Source organism: Jaminaea rosea (genome assembly GCF_003144245.1).
Source record: "Jaminaea rosea strain MCA 5214 unplaced genomic scaffold BDZ90scaffold_12, whole genome shotgun sequence".
Classification (NCBI taxonomy): Eukaryota; Fungi; Basidiomycota; class Exobasidiomycetes; order Microstromatales; genus Jaminaea; species Jaminaea rosea.
The window spans coordinates 1-24,764 of record NW_020289986.1 but is presented as its reverse complement, the minus strand read 5'-3'; the positions used below and the strand labels follow the sequence as shown (position 1 = coordinate 24,764).

Here is a 24,764-nt window from a genome sequence, read left to right as displayed (position 1 = left end):
CGCTTGAGCTTCTCAGCCAACAACTCTTGGTTCCTCTCCACGCGCGACATCATGGCCGACATCTGGGCCGCTGATGCCAACAAGGCACTCTCAATCAGGCTAGTGGGCGCACCATCTCCTGCTGACAAGCCATTCTCGCCCGAATTCACGTATCAGGTGAGCGCCTAGCGCCTAGTTCCACTCTGCTGTACAGCTTCTTCTAACGATCCTTACACCCTGCGCAGGTCGGTTTCGGCCAAGAAGAGACAATCTTCGGCTACACAAACCTCTCCATCCTTCTCACCTTCTCGGCTTCCTCTCTGCTCCCCCTCCTGTCCGTCAACTTTTCAACAGTAAACGAGGCGACGACTGCCAAGATCGATGACATCCCTGCCATTCTGAGCGAGTTTCTCCCGCCGGACCATACCATTGACGCCGAGGAGCATGCAAAGAAGCTGGAGGAGGATATCAAGGGATGGAAACCGCTGGGTGACAAGGTAGGGGAATACAGTAGGCCAGGTGGGGCCTCCAAGGGGAAGGGGAAAGCAGGGAGTAAGAGACCTGCGCCGGGGACTTCGGCCAATGGAGCTGCATCCTCCTCATCGTCCTCGTCAGCAGGCGCAGCTGCTGGCGATAGCGATGCCCTGCATTTCGAGATCTATCGCAGCAATTGGCAAACTCCAGGCTGGCGAGACTTCCATCGTCGTATGCAGATCTTCGCCCTCTTCTTCATCGAAGGGGCGAGCTATATCCATGAGGATGAGGGGAACTGGGAGTGGTTGACTACCTGGCAGCGCTGGGTCGATGACGAGGGAAGGACGCGATGGGCTTTCGTGGGCTACACCAGGTGAGCGTGCACCGAGTCCAGGCTGAAGCCACATTGCTCTATGGCTGATCATTCTGCCTCTCGTCGTCGCCACGCACAGCCTTTACCGCTTCTGGCACTACCCTTCCTCAGCCCGTCTGCGCCTCTCACAGTTCATCATCCTCCCGCCCTATCACAAGCAAGGGCACGGCTCCCGCCTCTACGCACACGTCTACGCTCAAGCGCAAGCAGACGAAGCCGTCACCGAGCTGACAATCGAGGATCCCAACGAGGCATTCGACCAACTGCGCGATACGTGCGATCTCAAGACACTCTTGCAGCCTGGAGGCATCGTTGCGCAGATGAAAGAGGAGCAGCCGGAGAGGGGAGGCATTGGAGCACCACTGGGAAAGGCAAGGAGCGAGCGATGGAGATTGAAGGCAAAGATTGCAAAGAGGCAGTGGAGTCGGTTGATTGAGATGCTCCAACTCATGGAGCTCGACCCTTCAGACCGGGCCGCTATCAAGGCGTACAGGCTGCAAGTCAAGGCAAGGCTGTACCGCTTCAACAAGGTGCGTTGGCGCACGTACGCTACAAGAGTTCTCCTTCATCGCTGACCTGCAAATCCTCTCCCCGCGTTTTTTCCCCCTCGCAGGACGTTCTGACCGACCTTCCGCTCTCGGAGCGTCATCAAAAGCTGCAAGAGACGTACGAGAATCTTCTCGAGGCAGAGTATGGGGAGTTGGTTGGTGTGGATGTTGAGCCCTTTCTCGATGGTCCGGACAGTAGTAGTAGCGATGGGATGGGGAACGGGGTAAAGAGATTCAAGGGGGATGATGATGAGTGAGAGAGGGGAGAAGCGGCGTGGGCATTTACCCCGCAGGCCGTCGTCAGTCTGCTCGTCTCATCACTCTGTGTCAACACCATCGAGATCTGTACGCGCGCTTGCCAAAGTAACAGCCTTTCTTTAATGTTGTTAAGGTCGAATCGTGGAATGACGAGGGTTGAACTTGCGAGGGAGGAGCGAATGAACGGAACCTTTCCCACTTCCGCGCCACTTTCCTGTCCGTCCCGCCGGCGACTTTCTTTTTGGTTCAACTTGACCTCGAATCCGCTCCATCAATTTCCCAAGATCGCAACGTTGCAAGCATGAGCGGCTCAGCAGGCCCTTCAACGCCGCTAACAAGCGCGGTGCCGACTACTGCAGCGGCAAGATATCTTCTGGCCGCTGCTATTGGCGCATCGACTCTCTTGGCGGCCCAGCACATCAGTCAGAAGAGCGGGGGGAAGAAGAAGAAGGGAAAGAGCAAACCTCAGGGGAGGATCATCGAGGGTGACAACGACGAAGCTGGACCGTCAAGCTCAGAGCCACGAGCGACGATAGCCAGACCGGGCGTCGTCAGAGGCGTAGCAGGCTTGATCGGCAACACGCCACTCATGCGAATCGAGAGTCTGTCTGAGCTAACGGGATGCGAGATCCTGGTGAGCGTCAAAACGTCTGGAGAGCAAGCTTGCCCTCGACCTTGGCAACTGACTTCTCCTTCCCCTACCCTTCTCCTGCAGGGCAAAGCAGAGTATCTCAATCCCGCTGGCTCGCCGAAGGACCGTGTAGCGCTGCAGATCCTACTCGATGCCGAGAGCTCCAACCTCCTTATCCCGCACAGCGGCGACACGGTCTTTGAAGGCACCGTCGGATCCACTGGAATTTCTTTGGCCACCTTGTGTCGCGCCAAGGGGTACAAGTGCGCCATAGTCCTACCGGACGATGTAGCTACGGAAAAGGCTCAGCTGCTCGAGAAGCTTGGAGCACAAGTCAAGAAGGTCAGGCCGAGGGGGATTGTGGACCCAAGGCATTTCGTCAACGAGGCGAGGGCGAATGCGATTGCATTCGAAGATGAAGAGGCTGAGAGGGAGAGGGACGGTCAGGAAGGGACGAGACGGCCGAGAGGCTTCTTCGCTGACCAGTTCGAGACGACCTCCAACTTCACTGCTCATTATCGTGGCACGGGACCGGAGATCTGGGCTCAATGCGGAGGTGGGAGCGACGATACGAGGCGACCGCAGCTCGATGCATTCGTTGCAGGGGCGGGAACAGGTGGCACACTGAGCGGAGTAGCGGCTGCACTGAGGGAGAGAGAGGTCAAGGTGGCTACAAGGGAAGCGATACGGGAGCAGAAGGCAAAATCATGGTGGTGGCCCCTTCGATGGCTCGGCAGCACGGATGATGACGAGCCACAAGCCTCTCGTGAAGCAGCTCTTGAAGAGCATGCTAGCATTCGCATCGTCCTAGCCGATCCTCATGGCTCAGGCCTCTTCAACAAGGTGCGCATGTACGATCCGGGCTGAGTACACCTCTGCCACGCTCACTCTCCTTCAATCTCTCGCTTTCTCACTCGCGCAGGTCCACCATGGCGTCATGTACTCCTCGACCGAAGCCGAAGGTACGCGGCGTCGTCACCAAGTAGACAGCATTGTCGAGGGAATAGGCATGAACCGCATCACACGCAATCTTTCCTTCGGCGTCCACCTGGTAGACGACGCCGTGCGCGTGCAAGATGAGGAGGCGGTCCGCATCAGTCGATGGCTCAGCGTACGTGACGGGCTCTTCGTCGGGTCAAGCAGCTGCGTCAATGTGGTTGCCGCGGTGAGGACTGCATTGAGGTTGAAAAAGGAATGGGAGGAGAAGGGAAAGGAGGGGAGGCCGACCGTCGTGACCATTCTGTGCGATTCGGGCGTGAGGCACTTGTCCAAGTTTCATAATGTGAGTGGGTGCGGCAATGAAGGTCGAGGGTATAACGCTGACGCTTCTACTTCCCTGCCGCATGCAGGACGAGATCTTGGCTAGGGACTACGGCATCCAAGTACCAGCTGATGCGATGGATGTGGACATCTCCGACATCCTGCGGCCTTAAAGCCATCGCGCTGCGCAACGCCAATGCCAATACACGATGTGACTTTCGGTTTCATTTCTCTTGTCTGGCCTAACTGCTACTTGCCGCCTCGCCACTGCGCCTCCTTGGGTGCGATGACGATCTTCTGGAAGGCGATGAGGCCGATCGACAGGAGTGAGAAGCTGCGCGGCGGATCGAGTGGATGGAGGACATCGAGTGAGATGATGATGAGAAGGGCGGAATGAACCTTGCTACTCCTTGCACTCACGCAAGACTCATGTAGGGCCCACCTGTCGAGTCGGACGAGTTCTTTCGTACGCTCAGTGGCTTGTGGTGGGCGAGATGTGCGAGGGCGACTGCGATTGCGATGACGCCCAAGGTCAGATTGAACAGACTCTCGCTCTCGCATCTACCGCCTCAGCTCACTCACAGATCAGTCCAATGTACGCCAACTGAGGCAACCTTGTAATGATCGCTCCACCGGAAATCATGCTCGCCGAACCGAGAACGCTACCATAGATGTCGAAGGACTCCTCCCTCCACGCGCGAGGCAGGGTGAAGGGCCTCACACGATCGAAGCGGCGTGGATCTGAAGTGTCGATTGGGGGCGGAAGAGCTGGTGATGATGATGACGACATGCTGTGACGAGGCTACGGCGATGGCCGGCAGCAAATTCAGACGATCAGACGAGATCGAGCAGGTGGAAGCAAGATGGAGGGAGGACTGCAAAGAGAGAGGCGAGGAGCGAAGGTTGCATCGCATGGCCAGCTCTGTCCGCCCGGCCGGCCATCGACTTCCCCGCACCGCAGAGAGCCAGCCACGCACGCTTAGGCAGACAAGGCCAATCGATTCGACTCAGAAGAGGACCATGGTAACGAGCGCGAGGAGAAGCATGAGGTCCTGCAAGCAGGGCTCGAAACTCGACCTTTGGTGAGCAGCGCACAGAAGGTGTTCATCTGGAATTGATAGCTCAAGTCTCGAGCCTCGTGGCTTCATGAATCGGCGTCCGGCCGGAGGTTGATTGAAGTGAGAGAGGGCGGACTGAGACAAAAGTCGGGCGCGGGCGCGGGAGGCACGAGGCTGTGGAATTCCATCCATTGTGTCTCGTCAATTTCCAATCCATCCAACATCCCTCATCCTTTGTTCTGCCGCATAGGTGCAGCAGAGCAACCATCACCGCAAGCTTATTCGAGCTCGGCGGCCGTAGAGCACAGCACCATGCCGCCGACGTAGAATGCCAAGTGCGAGGGCACAGAAAGCAGGCCGTGGACGGCCGGCGACTAGAGGACAAGGGCGAGCGAATGACGCCAGAGAACAACACAAGCACTAGGCGCGGACAGGGGACAGGGAAGAAGGCGGATAGGCAAACGAACGTAGCCTTAGGCGCCACTCGCTGCTACGTGTCGGGCGACAGTCAGCCAACACAAAGCGCAGACACACACAGAGACAAGGTCAAAATTGGCCCTTCATTCGAGGCCTTGTCTCACTCTGATTTCGATGACAAAGAGACGCCGCCGGTCTGTACAAGTCTACTGCCCGCCGCTCCGGCCAATCCGGCCCCCGATGGCGCAGAGAAGCTCGCGGAGGTTGCGTCGTGTCCGACAGCGTCGATCACTCAGACCGATCGATTGACCAGAGGCAGAACAAAGCTACGTAGCTTGCTCTGCCGCTCGCCCGTCGTTCGCATGACTTCTACCGGAGAGCCAATCATAGATCATTCCCAGCAAATCTCGGCGCCACGCCCGCTGCGTCATGTTTCCGATGCCGCCTTTACAGGACAAAGGTTGCAGCATGGCTGGGAGCGTAGACGGTCGGTGAGCAATAGGGCACGGCAAGCAGCGGCAAGCAGCGGCAAAGGTCTGCATCAGCATCTCGCACCTGCACACACTCCCACCTCCTCTGACGTACACGTACTTACCGTAGGAGGCGGAGCGTCGGCCGTTCGCTCTTTGTCCCTCACTTTAGTCTATCCCCGCAGACGGCAGGTGGCGGAGTGATTGGGTTCGATTGTAGATGCCGTGCAAGGACAAGCGGTGCGTCGTCGTCAGTCAGCAAGCTGCAAGCTGCGACTGCATGCCTGCTTCTATGTCCTGCCTCATAAGGATGATTAGCCAGACGACGGCGAGTTGGCCGGCCCCCCCTTCTCCTTCTTACCACCACCACCAACCTTCTCGTGTCCCGTCGTCGCGTTTCCCTCTCCTCCCTCCTTCTCGATATACCACTTCTTCCCCCTCTGGCCAGGGATTAGCTAGTGCGGCATCACCTCCCCCCTCTTCTCGGTTTGACATCGAAAGAGCTGCTTGCCTAGCGAACTGAACGATAGAACCGCAACGACTTCCATCAACGCCGTCACCTCTTTCATCAACATCTTGGACACCTGCTAGTCAGATCCTTGATCACGCCCTCACGGTTCTCCCTCTTTCAGCCCCTGCGCATTCTCTTTACGACCACAGACTCCTCAGAGCCTTGGACATTTGTTAACGACCCGCACGACTCGGACGCACGACATTCTTTCCGTACATACACAGAGGCTGGTCGTAAGTACACGAGCGTCAGCGTCACGGTGTACAGCTACAGTGATGCTGACGCGCTTCCCCTGCCCTCTACTCCCAGCTCTACATTCTCCCTCATCACCCCCACCAGCATAACCCAGCATGACCGCGCTCAGCCTCCAATTCCTGCACCTCCTCGTTCTCATCCTGTCCATCGGCTCGCTCGAGCCTATGGGTGGCGGCGGAGGAGCACCGATGGGCGTGGCTGCTCTTCCAGTGTCACGCCGTGGCTCATTGGCAGACACTTCTGGCTTTCTCGAAGATCGGTCGAGCAGAGCTGGTACGCCTGCTGGCGATGATTCAGAGACTAACTTCCCCATACTTCACCGTCGCGCTGGGTCAATATCGGAGGGCTCTAGCATTCCGCTGAAGCGCATGGACCCAAAAGCGAACGGCGCCCATCCCCAGATGGTGAGTCAGTGCGAAACTGCGGCGTGCTCGACTTCTCAAGCTGATTTCACCTGCTCTGCCCCGTCGCGCAGCTGCTACAACACCACATCAACATGGCAAATGCGAAACTCACTCGCATGCGCCAGCGGGAGAGGGGCTCCTTTTCCGACCAAGACAGGCGAGACGCAATGATGCGTAGGCGGTCGGCCATTCTGGGCGACATGGAGAGGCGGTCGGTCAGCTTGAGCGAGCGTGCGCCCAAGCGGACTGGACGAGTCGGCTTTGCCGCTGGGCATGGAAAGCATGCCGAGGTGGCGGCCGAGAAGACTGGCCGGCGCGCAGTAGACGCGGCAGTCGAAGAGGCGCACGGAGGAGGCGACGGCGAGGTCGATGAAGAGGATGGTCGTGAAGATGACGACGACGATGGCGAAGAAAACGGGGAGCTAAGCAGGCGCGAGATTCCAGACGAAGCTACCCCCCACAATTTGGCTCCCTCGGCCATCGTGCCGAACCTCGCCACGGATGGCTCCATCTACGGCGCCAACCAGCATGATGCCAGCAAATTCAAGCTGGTCAGCACCAGCGCCTGCTCGTCAAAGAAGAGCAAGTCCACGGGCACTGCGGCTGACAGTGCTGTAGCGAACAAGGTCAACAACGCGAAGGCGTCCAGCTCGTCTTCCTCTTCATCATCGAAGTCTACCCAGGGCTACGATGTGGCCTCGAACGGCTTTTCTTCAACGGCGCTAAAGGCTTCATCCAGCAGCAACTTGATCAAAGCCTCGACACCTAAGACGCAAGGCTCTCTCGCCCTGGACATCGAGGCAAACGACGTCGGCTACATCGCCTCTGTAACAATCGGCACGGCGGGTACCTTCAATCTCCTCGTCGACTCCGGCTCAGCCGACACTTGGGTCGCGTCGACGATGTGCACCAACTGCTCCAACTCGCACAAGAAGCTAGGAAAAAGTACCTCATCTTCCTTCAAGGGGATCCGTCCGCAAAAGAACTTCAGCATTACGTACGGTACGGGCGACGTTGCCGGGCATTTGGGCAATGACACCTTGACGATCGGCAAATACAAGCTTCCCAACCACACTTTCGGTCTGGCTACGGACGAGTCTGAGGACTTTTCCGACTCTTCTGTGCCATTTGATGGCTTGATGGGTCTGGCCAAAGTCTCCCTCGCGAGCACCAAGACGCCCACACCCATCGATTCGCTCTACTCAACCGGTCAGGTCAAGCAGCCCGTCATGGCCTACCACCTGGGTCGCGCCGCTGACGGCAAGAACAATGGAGCGGTGACCTTTGGGGGTGTCGATGCCACCCTGTTCAGCGGCTCCCTGACGGAATTGCCAAATGTCTCGAACCAAGGCTTTTGGGAGGTCAATCTCGATAGCGTAGGCTTCGGTGGCAAGTCGATCAGTTTGGATGGATCGCAGCAACGCACGGCTATCCTTGACACGGGAACAACGCTCATCGTTGCCCCTCAGGCTGATGCTGATGCTCTGCACTCTGCGATTCCTGGAGCCAAGTCTGATGGGCAGGGAGGGTACACAATCCCCTGCACGACGGCCAAGCAGGTCTCCTTCACCTTTGGAGGGAAGCAATGGCCTATCGATGCGAGGGATATGACCTTCTTACCCGTGGATGACAACAATCCCAAGGGAGACTGCATCTCGTCGATCTCGGCAGGGTCGGTAGGCGCAAAGGGCGAATGGCTGGTCGGTGCCGCTTTCCTCAAGAATGTCTACTTTGCCACCAACTCCAAGAGCAACACCATTGCGCTTGGCAAGCTGTCGTAGACGCGAGTAGGTCTCGGTGGTGCCGAAGGTCTTGTTGATCGTGTAGATACCGGTGTTCGTGGATCTGATGCAATGAAGTCGAGTGTCGTCCCTTAACGCCTGTTTTCTCGAGTGCCTCTTGTCGATTGCTTTGCCTCTGGACCCTTGGGCCTCCACATCGTCGCGCCGAATCGAGGTGTGCGGCTGCATCTCAACGCGTTTGTCTGACGCAGCCGCCGATTTGGACGCCTTTGTCTTTGCTCCATCGACCTCAGTTGCAGCTTCTTCCTTTGATCGTTATTTCATCCATCCATTATTTCCACTCATCGACGCATGCTCTCGCGTCTCTTCGGACGACTCTGCATCCACGCCACGACTACGACCAGAAGCAGAGCATCCGCACTCTCCCTGTCTCCTCATCGTCACGCCACCTACACTACGTTGACTTCGCGCATCGCAGCAATGCCATCCGTCGTTGAAGCTCGCCGCTCGTCGAGGCGCAGCATAAGCAACGCTACCGCAAAGACAGCAGCCGCCCTGGCCGATGTTTCTGACAGCGACGACATGTCTGCCACACCACCTCCAGCCCCAAAGAGGAAGAGGGGAAGGCCGTCGGCGGCGGCGGCGGCAGCAGCAGCAGCAGCAGCATCTAAGGCTGCACCATCAATCCAGTCCTCTCCCGGCACGCCAGATACTCAGCATACATACGAAGGCAACACCGACGGAGATGCGTCCGCCTCCTTTTCCCCCACATCATCCGCACTCTCCTCACCCGAGCCAGAGGTATCCAGCTCCTCACCTCGAACGGCAGGCAAATCCAAATCCAAGTCCAAATCCACGCCTACCAAGTCGAACGCAATCGTAGCCGACGAGCCCGAGCTTGATTCAGATGGCGAACCTGTCAGACGAGCGAAAAACGGCCGCAAGCTTCCCAAGAAAAAGGCCAAGAAGGAAAAGGTGTACATCATCCCAGAGGTGGCCGAGTATCGCGATTTTTCCAAAGAGTACCGACCAGAGGACATTGTGGCGCAGCAGCAGCGTAGCGCCGGATTTAGAGGCAGGTTGGGTTACGCTTGCTTGAACACGGTTCTGCGCACACAAGACCCGCCCATCTTTTCCTCCCGAACGGCAAGGCTCAAGACCATCGACGAGAAGGGACTCGACTTCGTCAAGGACCTCGCGCGTCAGAATACCCGAGACATCATTCCCATGCTGCGCTGGAATGCTGAGCACGGCATCCGCTTCATGCGCTTGTCGAGTGAGATTTTTCCCTTTGCCGGGCATGCAACTCATGGCTACTCGCCGGACTGCGCTAGAGAGGAGCTCGCTGAAGCGGGCCGAGTTGCGAGAGAGCTCAATCACCGCTTAACGATGCATCCTGGCCAATTTGTGCAACTGGGCTCGCCCAATGAAAACGTGGTCACAGCGTCCATCCGCGATCTCGAGGTGCACGCCGCCGTGCTCGACTTGATGGGCATGGACCAGGATAGCGTCATGATCATTCACGGCGGAGGTGTGTACGGGGATCGCGCTGCCACTCTCGAGAGGATGCGCACCAATATCCGCGACAAGCTCCCCGAATTTGTGCGTCGACGCCTCGTACTAGAGAACGACGAAATTATGTGGGCCGCAGAGGAGCTCCTGCCCGTCTGCGAAGAATTCGACATCCCCATGGTCTTCGACTTCCACCACGATATGCTCCGCCCCTCCGCCAAGTCTCCGCGCGAACTCATGCCTCAACTCCTCGCCCTGTTTCAGCGCAGAGGCATCAAGCCGAAATTTCACCTGTCGCATCCAAGGCCAGGCTCGCGCAACTTGAGGGAAAGGAGGGCGCATGCTGATCGTTGCATGTCTCTACCGCTCGATTTGCCGGCGGATGCGGATCTGATGATTGAGGCCAAGGACAAAGAGCAAGCCGTCTTTGAGCTCTTCCGCGTCTACAAGTTGTTTGACGTACCCCACAAGGCGCTTCGCCCACCTGCAGACGACATCAGCGCTGCTACTTCTGGACGTCGCCGCGTGCTCAATGGCTCGGGTGGGACTGTGGCAGAGGATGGTGGCGAGGAACCTGCCAAGCTGACAGCGCAGGAGAAGGAGTCAGAGCAAGTCCGCAAGAGCATCGAGCATGCCAAGAAGATCGCGGCGAAACATGGTCGCAAGTGGGAAGGGCCCGAGTGGATCGACCCCAATGAGCGCACGGGGAGCGTATTGAGCACAGCGCAGACTATCGAAATAATGGAGAGAGAGGCGGCAGAGATCCGGGAGGAGCTGGGACGCAGGAGTGGCAGGTCGATGAGTGAAATCAGGGAAGAGGTAGAGGATCGAGTCGAGGGGAAGGATCGACCTGGCCGTGTCAAGAGGGGAGCGGCTGCTGCGGCCGAGAAGGCTGCGATGAAGGAGGAAGAAGAGGGAGGAGATGACGAGGACGAGCGGCCTGACGCTACGGAGAGGGAGGTGCCCGGCGAGGAGGAGGGGGTGCCGTACACACCCAAGACTCCTCCGCCGAAGAAGCGTGCAGCGCCCAAGAAAGGTGGGAGGGGCAAGCAGAGCAACGGCGGCGAGGTCGTGGAGAAGGATCATGCGGAAAACCCAAAGCTGAAGGTGCCCATCATCGCGCCTTCGAGCGCAGAGAACGTCGAGCGGGTCCTATCGTAACCTGTCATCATCGAGTAACCTGCCACACTGTAGCACAATGTCGCCTCTTCTTGTCTTATGTACGATCAATCGGTATTCACATAATAACGAGCAATGCAAGACCAACGGCTTTCGCTGCATCGTACGCTAGACGCGTCTCTTCCCACATCCTGATCACTCGTCATCGTCATCGTCATCGTCATCGTCATCCTCATCATCGCTGACCTCGACTCCCTTCTCCTTGAGTGCAGCTTTGTCCTTCTTGCGCTTGGTGCTCAGCTCATCCAGCATAACCAGCAGGTCTTGGTTCTCCTGCTCGAGCTCGGAGACACGGGCTGATGATGAGGCGGAGTCCTCCTTGGCGGCAGGGTTGGACTCGCTGCTCCTCTCCTTGTCCACCGCTGCGGCTGCCGCTGCTGCTGCCTTTTGCTCTTCGACCTGCTTTTTCAAAGCCTCAACCTGCTCGTGCCAGTCCTTGCGCTCCTCCTCGTGCTTCTTGCTCGCCTCCTCCAATTGCTGGCAAAGCTTCGCACTCTCCTCATCCTGCGCAGCTTTGCCGCTCGTCTCCTTCTCAGCTGTCTCCGCCTTCATCTTTTCGAGGGCAGCCTCAAGCGCCACGACCTGCTCCCTCGCAGCCGCAAGAGCAGAAGAATCTCCTTCACCCTGTCGTGTAGCTGCAGCGCGTACATTCTCCAGCTCGGAGCGATGTGACTCCTCTGCGCCTGTGAGCTGCGTCGTGTGCTCGTTGCGAAGCTTCTCCAATTCGGAGGAGTGATCACCACGCAGCTTCTCCAATTCCGCCTCCCCTCCCTTGCCCTTCTCCTCCAACTCTGCTACCTTCGCTCGCAATTCCTCAACCTCCTTCAGCGTCTCCGTCACCAGTCGTCCCCTCGTCTCCACCTCATGCTGAAGCGTCTTTCCTTGATCCGTCAGCTGCTCGATGCGACGGTGTGCATCCACGAGCTCAGCAGGTGAGCTAGAAGCTTGAGCGCTCGTGGTTGTCGGGGGAACGAGGATCGACTGAGCGATGGTTGAGCTCTCGTGGCGGTACAGCTCGGCGAAGGACCAGTCGAAGTAGAGGTCTGAGCTGGCCGCAGCGGACGCAGGAGTATCCTCGTCTGCTGAAGCGGCGGGCATAGCTGTTGAGCCAGTCGCAGTGGCGTTGTTGTCCTTGTTTCTCAGCCCAAGGTGAGCCATAATGCTCTCCTGCTGTCCCTGTCCCGCGTCGCCCTTGACCAGTGCAGCATGAATCGGGTCGATCGAGTTGCGGTGTGCCACCTTGTCCAGCACATCCGGCCCCACGAGCTTCAACCGCGCATCGTCGCGCAATCTATCCAGCCTTGCTTGGAACTGATCAGCTCCAATACGGGAGGTGACGAGATCGTGAATCTCTTGGCGAGTGATCATCTCGCTGTCGCCTTCGCCAGCTTTCTTGTGCTTCCCATCCGCGCTGGGTACCGGTCCCCACTCATAGATCGTCCCCAATACCCACGTGCCCATTCCCACGAGCAGATGCTCCCCATTAGCCCCCTCTGCGACCAGCTGCACGACTGCCTGCAGATTGCTCGAGTCCCCAACCAGATCCGCCACACTTTTGGGGCTCGAGTGTAACCACAGTGCTAGCAGCGTGAGGTGAGACAGGAGAATGCGTGTCCATGAAACACTTGTTGGCCCCTTTGCCGGGGAAGAGGAGGATTGACTGCGCTCCAAGCGGACAGCTTCGGATTGAGAGCGCAGAGAGAGGGTGATATTGCCGATCAGGAGGGAGAGGAGGGATGCGGCTTCATCGTCGTCGTCTCCATCCCGGCTTGGTTTGACTCCTTCCTCCTCGGCGGGGAGAAGCACTACCTTGCCATCCGCAGCATAGCGCAACCGTCTCGCTAGGTCCTTGACACTCTCCGCGCCCTTGAGCACCGTGCCCAATATGATGCTTGCAAACAGATTCCGGAACTCGTCGAACCCTTCTGCTTGGCCATTGGGCGGAAGGATGGTCAACGCTTCGAGGAGCACGGCGCCCGGCTGATCCTCTGGTCTTGTCTCATCAGAATGAGCCATGGACGCAACAACGAAGAGTCGCGCATCGATGTTGTCGCTGAGAATGCTCTGCAGTGCCTTGATGGCTGCAGCGCGGAAGCCGAGGAGAGAGCGGTAGCCACCATCTATGGGCCGAAGGGGTGGAGGGATCCCGTTGAGTGCTGCGTTGATGAGTGCAACGAGAGCTGACTGCGGTGGGAGGCGAGCATACTCGATGATGCCTTGCGCAGGTGCCCCTGCAGGGGTCGCGGCGAGGGTGGCCTTCTCACTGTCACCTCCTTCCGCCGATGCGGGCAGCGCAGCCATATCAGCCGCTACTTGAGTCTTGATCGGCTCGACCGGATGGACGCTCGCCTCGCCCAGTGCGTCTTGCACATTCCTACTCTGCTTGAGAAGGAGCGACAGGACGTGCAGCGACTGTGTCTTGAGACTGAGGGGTGCGGAGGATCCAAGAGCCAAGTCGAGGAGAGCATTGAAGAAGCCCGTAGATAGGAGCGCATTCTGATTGGCGCGCTTGCCCTCGCCCGTGCCCTGCACAAGGAGCCCCGCGATCCCCACGACAAGCTGAGCATTGATGAGCTTCTGCGAATCGCCGACGACATTGGGTCCCTTGCTTGCTCCTTCTTTGCCGTCCGCAGCAGCGGCGTCCTGCCCCTCTTCTTGACCAAACTCGTCGGTCCCATCATACTCCCATGGCTGGAATGCGAAGCGCTCCAATTCTTCGTTGCGCTGTGTTGCTAGAGAGGGAGGCGCGTTTGGCGGTAGAGGGGGCGGGTAGAAGAGGAGTGGGGCGAGGAGGGGGATCGAGAGGGTTTCGCGGAAGTAGTTCTGCGAGAGAGCCAGGGAGTGATGAGGATCAGCGACGGTGCTGAGTCGTGGAAGGCGTCGCGCATGCTCACCTGGTTGGACACATTGTATCGCAGCAGCGCCTCGAGTGCTTCCAGTGCGTCTTGCACAACTACGCCTCCTTCCACCCTTCCCTCTTGGGCGACGACGTCCAGCAGCTTCTCAAAAGCGCCTTCGAATGCGATTAATTTCTGAATGTCGGCATTCGAGTCGACGAGGTGGGGCAGGAGCAAGAGTGCCTCGTTGCGAATGATCTCCGCGCTGGACCCCAATGAATGACCAGTGGTAGGCGACGTGGTTGCGAGGCACTCCAAGATAGCGCCACATCCGCCTGGAGAGGTGAGAACGTGTGCTTGCACGAGCTGCTTGCGATGTCGGAGGACGAGGGCGAGGAGTTGAAGGGATGAGAAGCGTAAATAGAAGGTGCGACCTGGTGCTAGCAAGGGAAGCAGAGCGTGGAGAGGAGCTGACGTCTCGAGTAAGAGATCGAGGGCTGGAGCAGCAGGGACGTGTGCCTGACGATGTTGATGCTGACCTTTGCGGTGTTGAGCCTGCTCAGGTGGGGTGCATACAAGGACGAGGCAGTCGATGAGCGATTTGGCCACATCGTCGTGAGCGCTATCGGCGGGAGCAGCTCCGACGTCCTTTGTCAAGCATTCTACCAGCCCCTTGCCAGCGTGAGTTGCGACCTGCAGTGGGTGATCTTTAGCCAGTCCCTTCAAGCTGAGGATGGCAGCTCGACGCTCTTGGAGAGGATTCTCCGCCTTGGACGCAGCAGCCAGGCGTTGGGTGAACGTCTCGATTGCCTGAATGAGCGAAGAGTTGGCCGCCGACCCCTTGGAAAGGGCCGAGTATTTGTCTGCTAGCCAGCCGACGCCGTGTAGCATGGCGAGGGGGGCGAGATGGAGAAAGGGGAGTAGGAGGAATTGATGGACGAGAGCAAAGTCAACCAAAGTCCAGTCGTGCGTGTGACAAAGTGGACCGAGCGTGCGTGCGTGCGTGCGTGCGTGCTCGCGTCCAACGAGGCCCGAGCGCTCGCCACGTGGTTGTCTGATTGCATGGCTCGAGCGTCCTGTGAGGCGGACTCAGCGACTGGGCGGGCGTCGGTCTCTTGGTTGTCTCTTCTCTCTATCAAGCATCTCTCACTATGCTCATCAAAATTAAGACGCTGACTGGTGAGTGCAGCGTTCCAGCGAAGCAGCCTACATCCCCTTCTGACACTTCTTAACGCTCTCAGGCCGCGAGATTGACCTAGACATCGAGCCAAATGATAAGGTGAGTCCTTTAGTGACGCGAAATGCCCACAAATGCTGCGACCAATCGCTCACTCACACCCTGTCCACATGACAAGGTGGCACGTCTCAAGGAACGTGTAGAAGAGAAGGAAGGGATCCCACCTGCTCAACAGCGACTCATCTTCGGAGGCAAGCAAATGTAAAGACGGCCGAGGCGTGTTTCAAGTACGAGGAGATCAGCTGATGTATCTCCTCCGGCACTCTACGCGCAGGCACGATGAGAAGAGCGTAGTCGATTTCGGCGTCGAAGGAGGATCCGTGCTGCATGTGAGTAGGCATCAGGGAGTCGGAGGTGTCGTCAACACTAACTCACGATGTTGACGCCGCCTCTTCGTCGCCACGCAGCTCGTCCTCGCTCTGAGGGGTGGTAGCATGTAGGTGGCCTTGCTAATTGGCTAGAATGACAAGCATGTGAGCATTCGCTGCAGTCTTTGAGTACCCCGAGAAAGGTATGACAGCTCGCCATCGTCTGCTATGGGGACTCGAGTGGCCATGACATCGTTGCAACAGAGAGTACGGCTCACAGGGCGGAGGGGAGAACTATGAAGTCTGACCTGCCTGCATTGCTGCCCTCTTCGGCTGCAACGCTGGGGCCACCAACGTTCCACCCTCCGATTCTCGATTTCAGCCCCTCTTCCGCTTCTTGCACGCCGCATCAGTCTCGTTACGAGATCGTCGCCGCCATCGCCGTATCCCTCTGAACGATGAACGAGAGCCATAGACAAGAAGGATGGGCAACCAGGCCTCGCGCCACGTGGTTTGTGCCGCGTCATCCAATTAACACGAGCGAGCGAGAAACAGATTGTGCGCATCTCTCCGCTCCCATTCATTTCACCACCTAAACCTTGGTCATCCGCTCTCATGCATCAAAACACTACCGGTCGCACGCTAGTCGTACAAGAGATCGAGATGCTTTCGTGTGCGCATCTTGCTCAGCCTGGCCTTCAGGCTCGGTAGCGGCGGCCCTCTTCGCCCTCCAAGACGCGGATCAGCTCCCTTCGTTTCCTTAACTCTGTTCACGACGTACTTTTGAAGCACCGGGCAGTCGGGCTCGAAACACAGACAAGGGACGACTCCGCCCGCAGAATTGATCACACCCTCGACGTCTTGGTGACACTTTGTTTTTTACACGGTCCCAGCAATCTCGACTTTCGCCTCGATGCCGGCAATGCCGCAACCTTCCTCTTCTCATCACCCTGCAGAGCTGGCTCCTCCTACTGCTCCTATACAACCACGGTCACGTCCATGTGCATCTGACTCTCAACCCCTTGGGGCACTCCCGACTTCGGTGGCCTGCCTCTCGGCCTCTTTACTTTGGCAGCATCCGCCTCCGCCCCCGCCTTGATCAAGGCTGCCCGCGCGTCAGCTTCGACGATGGACTTGAATAACGGAATGGCACGATGATCTCTGCGGATCGCCTTCAAGGTGCCCTCTGAATTTGGCTTCATATCCAGGTCTACGCACTGCGTCTTATGCGGTAGCAAACACCTCTGAGGGCCATGATCGCACGTCGTCTCATCCGTATGGCCTCTGCACCGATTCCGCGCTTCATTGTGAGACTGCAACTCAACGACTAGGTGGTCTGGATGGATGCACTGCCTGTTGTGGCAGAGATGGGAGACGTGCTTCTTGCCCTCCACTGTCTCGAGGGCTTCGTGGACTCGGCCTTGGGCGATGAGCATCAGAGTGGTCAGTCGGAACTCGTGGCCGTAGAATTTGCCATGCTGGTCAGGAGACTCCCGCAGATCGACCTTTGGATAGGCACACGTAGCCGATGTTCTTGCTACTACGCAGCCTAGCAAGTTGCTGTCGTCGGTCGTGCGCTTTTCGCAGAGGCGGAGGCACAGTAGGTCTTCTCTTGCCGCGAGGCGACGATAGCTGAGGGAGCGCAAGCAGCAAGGAGGGGCCAGGGAAGCGAGGTCAGACAGCTATTCAGCGCTTGCCCACAAATGGAGGACTCACGCATCCCTAATGGAGTCAGGATTGGACCTTCGCAATGGCGAGCTGGTCGGAGAGCTGCTCTGGGAGCTGCCCTGGCTATACACTGCGGCTTCAGCAGCTACAGGCTGCTGCGTTGCCTCCTCTACCGTCTGAGCGGCAATGATGGCCGACGCATCGGGCTGAGGAGGCCTCGTTCGACTGGGCCTATAGCTGGTCTGGTCGCAATCGGCCGGTTCTGCAAGCTCTTCTTCCTCCTCGTTCGCCTCGATTAAGGCACCCTCCTCATCATATGGCGAAGTTGGCCTCGAGGATATCGGGTTCCATTCGCTCCCACTGTCCTCCGTATCGCTCTCGCTATCGGACATCAGCTGCTCGGCCAGCCTCTGACGATCCGACACCTGGCGTTTCCGTAACTGATACACTGATGGCGAGCTTGCAGCCTGCACAAACCCGTGCGGCGGCGTCGACAATGCAGAGGCTGCCGTTGACGAACGCCCATGCGGCGATGACGACAGGACCGACGATTCTGCGCGAGGCTGCGAAGGCAGCAATGCCGATGGCGGCGGCATGTAGGGAATCAATACCACTGGCGAGTCAGGCCGCGACCAAGCTCTTGCCGTGCGAGCTGGGTGCGACTGCGAGGAGCGAGCAGCGAGAGCAGTTGACGTCGTTGTTGCACTGTGAGGCGCAGACCCGGCTTCCTCGTCTGCGCCGACATTTTCACTGATGTCAGACTCTTGCTCACATCGCGACTGGTGTCTTTGAAGCTCGCGCAGCTGATTGGTGTAGACTCTTGCGAAGCGGTTGAGGTTTTGGAGGGACATACGTGGGGAAACAGAGCGAGGCTGGGAGCGCAGACGTGAGCGTGTGGAAGGAGCCATGCTGAGCAAGTCTTGAGGAGGGCAATGCTGAAAGGCAGAAGACGGTCGCAAGAGTCAAAGATCCTTGTCCTTATCTCTTTCAGTCGTCGCTGCAACGAACGTTGCGTGCCAGACCTCACATCGCCATCGATCACTCGTGACCCTCTTCGATGACCCGCTTCTTCCTGTCTCGATCTCTAGGACCGCAACCGTTGAAGTGCCCTTCGTCCCAGGTGAGCACTGAGCCCAGACCTCTTCCCACGACGTCCTGGCTGTCGCCGCCCCGGCCTTCGATCAAATCTCCGCCTCGGGACAAGAGGTTAAGTGTGAAGAGGCCCGTGCTTTCCCCTAGCGTGAAAACATGCACGGGCCTTCAAAAGAGAGAAGAGACAGAATTCCTTGGGGCCCCGGGCCTATGCGGATGCGGTCTGTGCAAGCTGAAGGACAATTAGATTGTTCTGATGCTCGGTGGAGCGGGATATGGGGACAAAGGAGCGACGAGGGAGAGGCAGTGATTCCCCGCAATCCGACATTGCGTGGAAAGTGGTAGAAAAGGCCTTTGGTTGGGTTAGCAGGGCTGAACTGAGAGTGAGGCCAGGGCTGTCCTACATGAATTTGGGCGAAGACTGCTGCTCCTGAGTCTTCTATCAACGACAGTGAGACAGCCAAGATACAGCGAAGCCTTCCCCGGCCTCACGTCTGCTGGCAGCTTGGGCAGTGTATGTAGCTATGGAGGCGAAGAGGAGTACAGGTCAGTCCAGCACGCAAAGCTGCTATCTTCGCTCCCACTCACGAGCTCACAGCGCCATTGAGGCAATCGTACCCTCCCCTGCCGAATCCACCTTCCTGATTAGGGATGTATCGGGCGCCCAGCAAGTCGACGGATCCCGTTGCCTGATAGGCACTCCCGCTTTGTGAGAAGGCAAGGCTGGTGCCCTTGACCACCTGGCAAGAAGCAAGCGCAAGATGAGCGTAAGCGTGGCCTGCTATCGTCGTGTTGCGCCGCGACTACTCACGTCCACTCGTCCTCCCTCGTGTACAGCGCTGCGAGTGACTCGATACATCCGACGGCCCTGCGCACCGTTGTAACATTACCGCCCGCAGGCTCGCCCTGTACTATCTGGCTAAAGACGGTGCAGTTGAGACAGACGCCGGTGACGAAAGCTGGGTCGAGGCCGGTTGCGCTCGGCGAGCTGGTGGCGTTGGTGGAGATGTCAGAGCTGGTAGAGGAGTTGACGTCCCCGTCGCCGCCGCCGCTGCCGCTGCTGCCGCCAGTGAGCTGCGTACTCTCCGTAGCGCCGGTGGGAGGCGAAGAAGTGGCTGGACTGTTCCCCTTGTTGCTCGTGTACGTGTTGATCAGAGAGGCAGGAAGCGAGCTGACAAGGCGGCGTGACATGCCGCGCGAACCGAAAATGTTGGGTGCTGGAAGTGACGAGGGCAGAGCGTCGCTCCCCGCCACGAAGGCAAGGATGGCGAAGATGATGGTGAGCGCGTGGATACGCATCGTGCAGCGCTCGATGATGTATGATGCGGTGAGAAGGAGCGGTGAAAGAAACAGTGCTCCTCGCCGTCTGCATCCACTTCTGGCCGATCTGGTTGATCCAATCTGGCGCCACCATTGCCATCCGACTGCTGCGACGGGTGAGACGGTCCGGGCCCTGCCAACGATGATCAGAGTCGTCTGTAGCGCAACGAAGCGCGGGACTGGGCGTGGTGCCTGGACGGAATGTTCGCCGGGTGCACTGGGCGTCCGGTGGGCGTACCGCAGTGCCTGAACGGAACATTATCTGCGGGTCCAGATCGATGTGACGGGGTCAAGGAGCTTGTCGACCGCAAAACCTCGCAGTGCCTGTGCGGAACGTTCGTTGCGTTCCAAGACGAACGTGACGGTAGAACAAGCAGAGTAATATCGAGGCCACTAGACGTGATATCACACGGAGCGTGTGCTCGCGCGATGAGCGCCGTTGCTGCCATGTGCGGATACCACGCCCAGCTACTTCTTCCCCGACCCACCCTGCGGGGGACGATCCCTATCCATCAACCTTTTCAACAAACTCCTCCCTGCAGTAGCCAGCTGCCCAAATGAAGCGTACCTCGCCTCCTTCCTCTTCTGTCTCGCTGCCGCCTCCTCGTCGAGCTTCTTTTGCCTCTCCGTCGCCTCCTTGGCCAGCTTGTTCTCCTGAATCTTGCGCCGCAACAGCCCTGCAGCAGTGAGCGACTTCTCTGACGGCCACGTCTCGCGATTGGCTATACGGTCGATCCACGGTTGGACGAGGCTGGCGAACCACTCTTCTGCAACGCTCGCGCCATGTGCTATGCGAATGTATGCTAAGTAGGCCTCGAAGCGGTCTGCTTTTGCTGAGGACTCCAAAGTGGCGAGATTGGTATCGACTTGGTGTTGGGCTTTCGCCGGGTCGGACTCCAGCTGAATGCTCTTGACCTCGCGATCTACGGCTTCCTGTAACAGCTCTTCAGCCAAACGGACGCGCATCGCCTCTATGCCTGCCAAGTCGTAAAGGTAGCCAAAGGTATCGTTGGTCGTCAGATGCGAGGCGAGGGTGTTGAGCCCTCCCGAGGCGAGATCGGGAAAGAACGAAAATACGAGTCTGACTGCTATCTCCCTGGCTATTGCGTCCCCCAGGTATTCGAGGCGGACGTTCTTTTCTGCGGCCCAGAGGAGCTCCTCGGGACTCTCGCTGCCTCGCAACCCCAGCGCAGATCGCCAGGTGATGCGCGTGATGCCACGCTCAACGACTTCCTCGTGAATGCGTGGGGGCAGGGCGTATCGATGGACTTCAAGAGCGAGGGCTGCTAGGTCGCGGGGCGACCGATATGTAGGCGAGGTGAAGGCTACCTTGGCTATAGCTGGTCTGTTCCAAGTTGGTGCGCCAGGCGTGTTGGGGTACTTTTCGACGATACCGGGAAGCTTAGGCGGCCAAGATGCGTCGGTGGGGAAGTGTAGCGGGAGGTGTGCAAATGTCCAGTGATCCAGGCCCCCCTTTGCGGAGTCAAAGAAGTCTGTCGATTCAGACTCGTCTTGGTCTTCTATGGCCTCGCTCGATGGCCTTGTGCTGCGATATGTCCCGCTGAGAAGGCTGCTCATGTAGCCAAGTATGCCTTGTTTGCGTCTCCAACGATCGAGCTCTTCGAGAGCGTCATGGAAGCGCCTCCGACTGGCTGTGATGCGTCGCGACGTCTTCGGTCGCAGTCGTTGAGCAGACGATGACGATGAAGGCGGGGGCGGGGTCGAGGATGATGAGGATGAGGATGGCTGCTGCTGCTGCTGCTGCTGCTGCTGCTGCGGCTTCGTCGATAAGGTGCGGCAGCATACGATAAGGGCGGACCTGTCGACGCCAACGAGGTTGCGCTGCCCCGCTCGTAAGGCGGCTATCATGGTCGGCGACGTGTATGAACCCTTAGTGACAGCATAGAGAGGGCAAGCGAATGGTAGAATGATGTCGAGTGAGAAGAAGCTCCGCCTTTCTCCCTTGTCCGTTGCCCAGTTCACTTTCCGCCCGCCGCCTCATGCCGGCTTATGCGTGGACCCCTCGCTCGCACGGGCGACGCTGAGCTGACACGACGCGAAGGAAACGAGGCCACGTGGCACGTGTTGGACTCGCGGCGCGGAAGAGCAATTAATGGGCGACGGGCGAGGAGCAGCGCATTTGGAGCTTCTTGACTTGTGATCCTCATCATTCATCTCGCTCACAACTGGCCGCCATGTCATCCTCAACGCCCCGACTCGACTTGAATCGTCCACGTCCCATCTTCCTGGGCTGGACCGCCCTCATCTTCGTCGCTGGCTTCGGCTACTACTATGCAAAACAGTCCAATCTCGCCAAGCGCAAAGAGATTATGCGTGCAGGTGGAGAGACGGGAACCAATGGCGGCCAAGGGGAGCAGACGGCCAGCGCGGCAGAGGGCAGAGGTGGTCGAGGTGGCGCTGCGAGCGAGAGGAGTCCTCTACAGACTCTGATTGACCAGGTGAACAGGCAGACATCGCAGAGAAGAAGGGCGGATGATTAGGTGCGGGGAGGAACGGCGAGGGAGGCTCGAGGGCTCGATGTTGGCATAATTCAGCCCGGTAACGGAGTGCAAAGCATCGCTTGATAGAGTTGCTGTCAAGGACTACACTTGTAGCCGCGACAGAGCGAGCAGATCAGCATTCTGTGCATCAGGTGAGTCTTTCGGGGTAAATCACAGGCGGCTGTGGCTGCGGCTGACCGTCGTTGCTCTCCAACACTAGGTCTTCCTTGCACAAGGCTATCCTAACGACGCTCACCTCGTACGACAGTATTCGGGGTCCGCACTGTCCAGCTCCTTCACCTCCTTTCATCCGACTTCACCCACGCACTATCTCGTGCGCCTCGTCCATCTCGCCCATTATCCACGCGGCGCTTCGCGCAGCAACACATGGAGAGCAGCGCTACGCCTTTGGACGAGACGGCACGCAGGCAGCCAATCTCGCGCCATGGGAGAGCGTATGAGCCTACGCAAAGGGGGTTCGACTTACAATCGCGGTGAGTCTCGCTGAGAGCATAGAAGAGCAAATGAAGCAGAGACTGACGGCAGTGGTCGGTTTCCATCGCTAGGCATTGACCGCTTGGCTAGGCACTTTGCAACGACGTCTCTGAGTCTCTGAACAAAGTGTCAGGACATAGCGTCAGGACATAGCGTCAGGACATAGCGTCAGGACATAGCGTCAGGACATAGCGTCAGGACATAGCTTGTGGACATAGCGTCAGGACATAGCGTCAGGACATAGCGTCAGGCTCGCGCTTTCGCGTATACATGCTGTATCGCTCGATCGGCTAGTCAGCAGCCTCGTTCCCTTTATCGTCCTACCTGCTACTGCATGGCGGCATTGAAACATCGAGCCGTCATGCCAGCATAATGTCGAGCGGACACCAGTACACTGTTAAGGTCGCCGGCCGGGCTGCTCTCAAATTCTTTCAACTGCCCCTCCATTGGCATCGACGGCTCTCCTGCTCCGTACAGCCATCCTCTTCATCACGCTCACCGCGACGATATAGTCTGCGCGCGCTGGCGAGCCTCCAAAGAGTAGCGGTCCTACAAGCTTTGCCAGACTCTTGCGCGCCCTCTCGCCTGGACCAAAGCGCTCTACTGCTTTGTGAGCTGTCATTCCGAGTCCGATGCGGCACGACGTCTACATCGCCACTTCGCTCCGGCGTCACACCGCCAATTCGTCGTAGAAGCAGCTATCTTGTAGCAGGCGCAGTCTACCTAGCCAGGACAGCTGGGCGGTAATGCGTATCAAGCCTCTGCTCGCAAGGGCCCGCCGTCCACGTTCGCATCGCAACAGCAGCACTAGCACCACGTGACGGCACTCCACTCGCTCTGCAAGCAACGACCATCTGCAATCTACGTCGCCGCTGGCATCGCAGAGATCATCGCCCCGCCACCATCCGTCAGCACTGTCTCATTATCTCTACGTGTTGCGTCAACCCCAGCGAGCGGCGAGAAAGAATTGCGAGATGCTTTGTGAGAGGCTTGGCAGGCACGAGCGAAAGAGGAACGGCTTAGACACGCGCGTACTCGCAGTACGTTCGAAGCAGGGGAAGCGCGACCGGCCCGGAGATGGGTCACATTGTATGGGAGGTCTCGTAGTAAGGTGTAGTAGTCTGAGCGGAAGCTCGAGTCGGATGGAGCAGGGAAGGGAGGCAAGTGAGCGAAGCAGGCACAGCGGTATGACACTGTGATCAGCCTTGTGACAACAGGACGAGACGAGTTGAGACTTGAAGACTGGGCAGAAATCAAAGGCTCCGGTCTAGATGTCTGAGATTGAGAAGAGAGAATGAAAAGATGCGTCTTCGTGAAAAAGTCGAACAGAATACATAGTATCATGCGGTGCGAAACGCTGTGTGTATTGAAGCTCGTTCAGATTTTGTCTAGGTCAAGAATAGGTGCTGAGGCGCGAAGAGTTCAACATTTGCTCGAGTTGTCATGTCTTCGAGAGTTGAGTTGCGCACTAGTTGAAGCAGCTTTGGTTTCGATTACAATCCTCGAGAGCGGATTTGTACTTGGATGCACCACCTTCCGCCCCGTTGACCGGGTCAGGTGCGGCTCAGAGAACGGAGCGCGCCCTCTCCCGCTAGACCAGCTGAGCTAGACGCCACCATCTTGCTCTAATTACGAATACGAAGTGTTTTGTAGTCATGATTAGAAGGCCCGAATACAAATCTCATAGGTACTTAACCGAGAGCATTCTGGCGCAGCCTGCCTAGATTAAATTGACACTAGCCCCGCGCAGATGTTCTCCGCGGAGACTAATGCCATTCAACCTACGCACATGAAATGGCGCTAAGCTTACTAGCACTAGACCCCACTGAGTGAGGCCGGCCTACAGGCAAGCCTCCTCATAGGTGAATTTTGGTAGGGTTAGGCGTAGTGCAGTTGTGCTTTGAAGTTTTAGGGTTAGTTTCTGGTTTGGGGTTTACACTTTGGCCGCTTCGGCTAGCCTGTCATGTGAAGGTCTGACCCAAAGGTTGTTGGACAGAAACGGCCGGTTGTGCGCCCAGAGGGTGCGCCAGCCGGCGCACCTGATGCACTGACAAGGCTCGGCCTAGCGGCCTCGCTCAGTAGAGGCCTGAGTTGGTTGACCACACCGCACCCTCTCCTCTAGTATGGACTCCTGATACCAACCATCGCAGATCGGACGGGATGCGGTGCTTTCAGGGTCCTATGGCCGCAGATGAGATTGGAATGGATGCGCGCCGACTATATAGGGCAGACAGG

General features: G+C 58.0%; 11 protein-coding genes across 11 annotated transcripts; 6 read left to right on the top strand and 5 right to left on the bottom strand.

Annotated features, from left to right (window-relative positions):
• The first annotated feature begins 20 nt into the window (after positions 1-20).
• BDZ90DRAFT_280904 (acyl-CoA N-acyltransferase) lies at positions 21-1,822 on the top strand. Its single transcript, XM_025509320.1, has 4 exons — positions 21-156; positions 225-826; positions 906-1,356; positions 1,440-1,822. The coding sequence occupies exons 1-4, from the start codon at positions 52-54 to the stop codon at positions 1,629-1,631; spliced, it is 1,350 nt and encodes a 449-aa protein (XP_025360530.1). The 5' UTR covers positions 21-51; the 3' UTR covers positions 1,632-1,822.
• Positions 1,823-2,179: 357 nt separating this feature from the next.
• Positions 2,180-3,545, top strand: BDZ90DRAFT_208912 (pyridoxal phosphate-dependent enzyme, beta subunit; the record flags this gene model as incomplete). The annotated part of the gene is made up of 4 exons (XM_025504026.1): positions 2,180-2,266; positions 2,348-2,929; positions 3,017-3,106; positions 3,186-3,545. Coding segments are annotated over 4 exons (1,119 nt in total), but the record flags the coding sequence as incomplete, so codon positions are not given.
• BDZ90DRAFT_254506 (Rba1 protein) lies at positions 3,471-4,313 on the bottom strand (the record flags this gene model as incomplete). The annotated part of the gene is made up of 4 exons (XM_025507825.1): positions 3,471-3,545; positions 3,613-3,857; positions 3,944-4,031; positions 4,106-4,313. 3 exons carry the CDS (start codon positions 4,311-4,313, stop codon positions 3,773-3,775), a joined length of 381 nt encoding a protein of 126 aa, XP_025360528.1. The 3' UTR covers positions 3,471-3,545; positions 3,613-3,772.
• Positions 4,314-6,329: 2,016 nt separating this feature from the next.
• On the top strand, positions 6,330-8,419 carry BDZ90DRAFT_227955 (acid protease; the record flags this gene model as incomplete). Its single annotated transcript, XM_025504783.1, has 2 exons — positions 6,330-6,638; positions 6,710-8,419. 2 exons carry the CDS (start codon positions 6,330-6,332, stop codon positions 8,417-8,419), a joined length of 2,019 nt encoding a protein of 672 aa, XP_025360527.1.
• A 244-nt stretch (positions 8,420-8,663) lies between these two features.
• On the top strand, positions 8,664-11,175 carry BDZ90DRAFT_233518 (UV-endonuclease UvdE). Its single transcript, XM_025506658.1, has one exon. The coding sequence runs from the start codon at positions 8,732-8,734 to the stop codon at positions 11,051-11,053; it is 2,322 nt and encodes a 773-aa protein (XP_025360526.1). The 5' UTR covers positions 8,664-8,731; the 3' UTR covers positions 11,054-11,175.
• Positions 11,176-11,206: 31 nt separating this feature from the next.
• Positions 11,207-14,799, bottom strand: BDZ90DRAFT_261697 (hypothetical protein; the record flags this gene model as incomplete). Its single annotated transcript, XM_025508403.1, has 2 exons — positions 11,207-13,894; positions 13,966-14,799. The coding sequence occupies 2 exons, from the start codon at positions 14,797-14,799 to the stop codon at positions 11,207-11,209; spliced, it is 3,522 nt and encodes a 1,173-aa protein (XP_025360525.1).
• A 260-nt stretch (positions 14,800-15,059) lies between these two features.
• On the top strand, positions 15,060-16,030 carry BDZ90DRAFT_265260 (putative NEDD8 precursor-ubiquitin-like protein; the record flags this gene model as incomplete). The annotated part of the gene is made up of 5 exons (XM_025508661.1): positions 15,060-15,087; positions 15,150-15,187; positions 15,264-15,346; positions 15,420-15,474; positions 15,553-16,030. 5 exons carry the CDS (start codon positions 15,060-15,062, stop codon positions 15,583-15,585), a joined length of 237 nt encoding a protein of 78 aa, XP_025360524.1. The 3' UTR covers positions 15,586-16,030.
• A 400-nt stretch (positions 16,031-16,430) lies between these two features.
• Positions 16,431-18,029, bottom strand: BDZ90DRAFT_261695 (hypothetical protein; the record flags this gene model as incomplete). Its single annotated transcript, XM_025508402.1, has 2 exons — positions 16,431-17,085; positions 17,170-18,029. The coding sequence occupies 2 exons, from the start codon at positions 18,027-18,029 to the stop codon at positions 16,431-16,433; spliced, it is 1,515 nt and encodes a 504-aa protein (XP_025360523.1).
• A 672-nt stretch (positions 18,030-18,701) lies between these two features.
• On the bottom strand, positions 18,702-19,512 carry BDZ90DRAFT_261694 (hypothetical protein; the record flags this gene model as incomplete). Its single annotated transcript, XM_025508401.1, has 3 exons — positions 18,702-18,735; positions 18,802-18,953; positions 19,090-19,512. The coding sequence occupies 3 exons, from the start codon at positions 19,510-19,512 to the stop codon at positions 18,702-18,704; spliced, it is 609 nt and encodes a 202-aa protein (XP_025360522.1).
• A 489-nt stretch (positions 19,513-20,001) lies between these two features.
• On the bottom strand, positions 20,002-21,402 carry BDZ90DRAFT_261693 (hypothetical protein; the record flags this gene model as incomplete). The annotated part of the gene is made up of 1 exon (XM_025508400.1): positions 20,002-21,402. One exon carries the CDS (start codon positions 21,400-21,402, stop codon positions 20,002-20,004), a length of 1,401 nt encoding a protein of 466 aa, XP_025360521.1.
• Positions 21,403-21,695: 293 nt separating this feature from the next.
• BDZ90DRAFT_53743 (hypothetical protein) lies at positions 21,696-22,776 on the top strand. The gene is made up of 3 exons (XM_025509659.1): positions 21,696-21,840; positions 22,382-22,528; positions 22,601-22,776. Exons 1-3 carry the CDS (start codon positions 21,729-21,731, stop codon positions 22,648-22,650), a joined length of 309 nt encoding a protein of 102 aa, XP_025360520.1. The 5' UTR covers positions 21,696-21,728; the 3' UTR covers positions 22,651-22,776.
• The last annotated feature ends 1,988 nt before the right edge of the window (positions 22,777-24,764 follow it).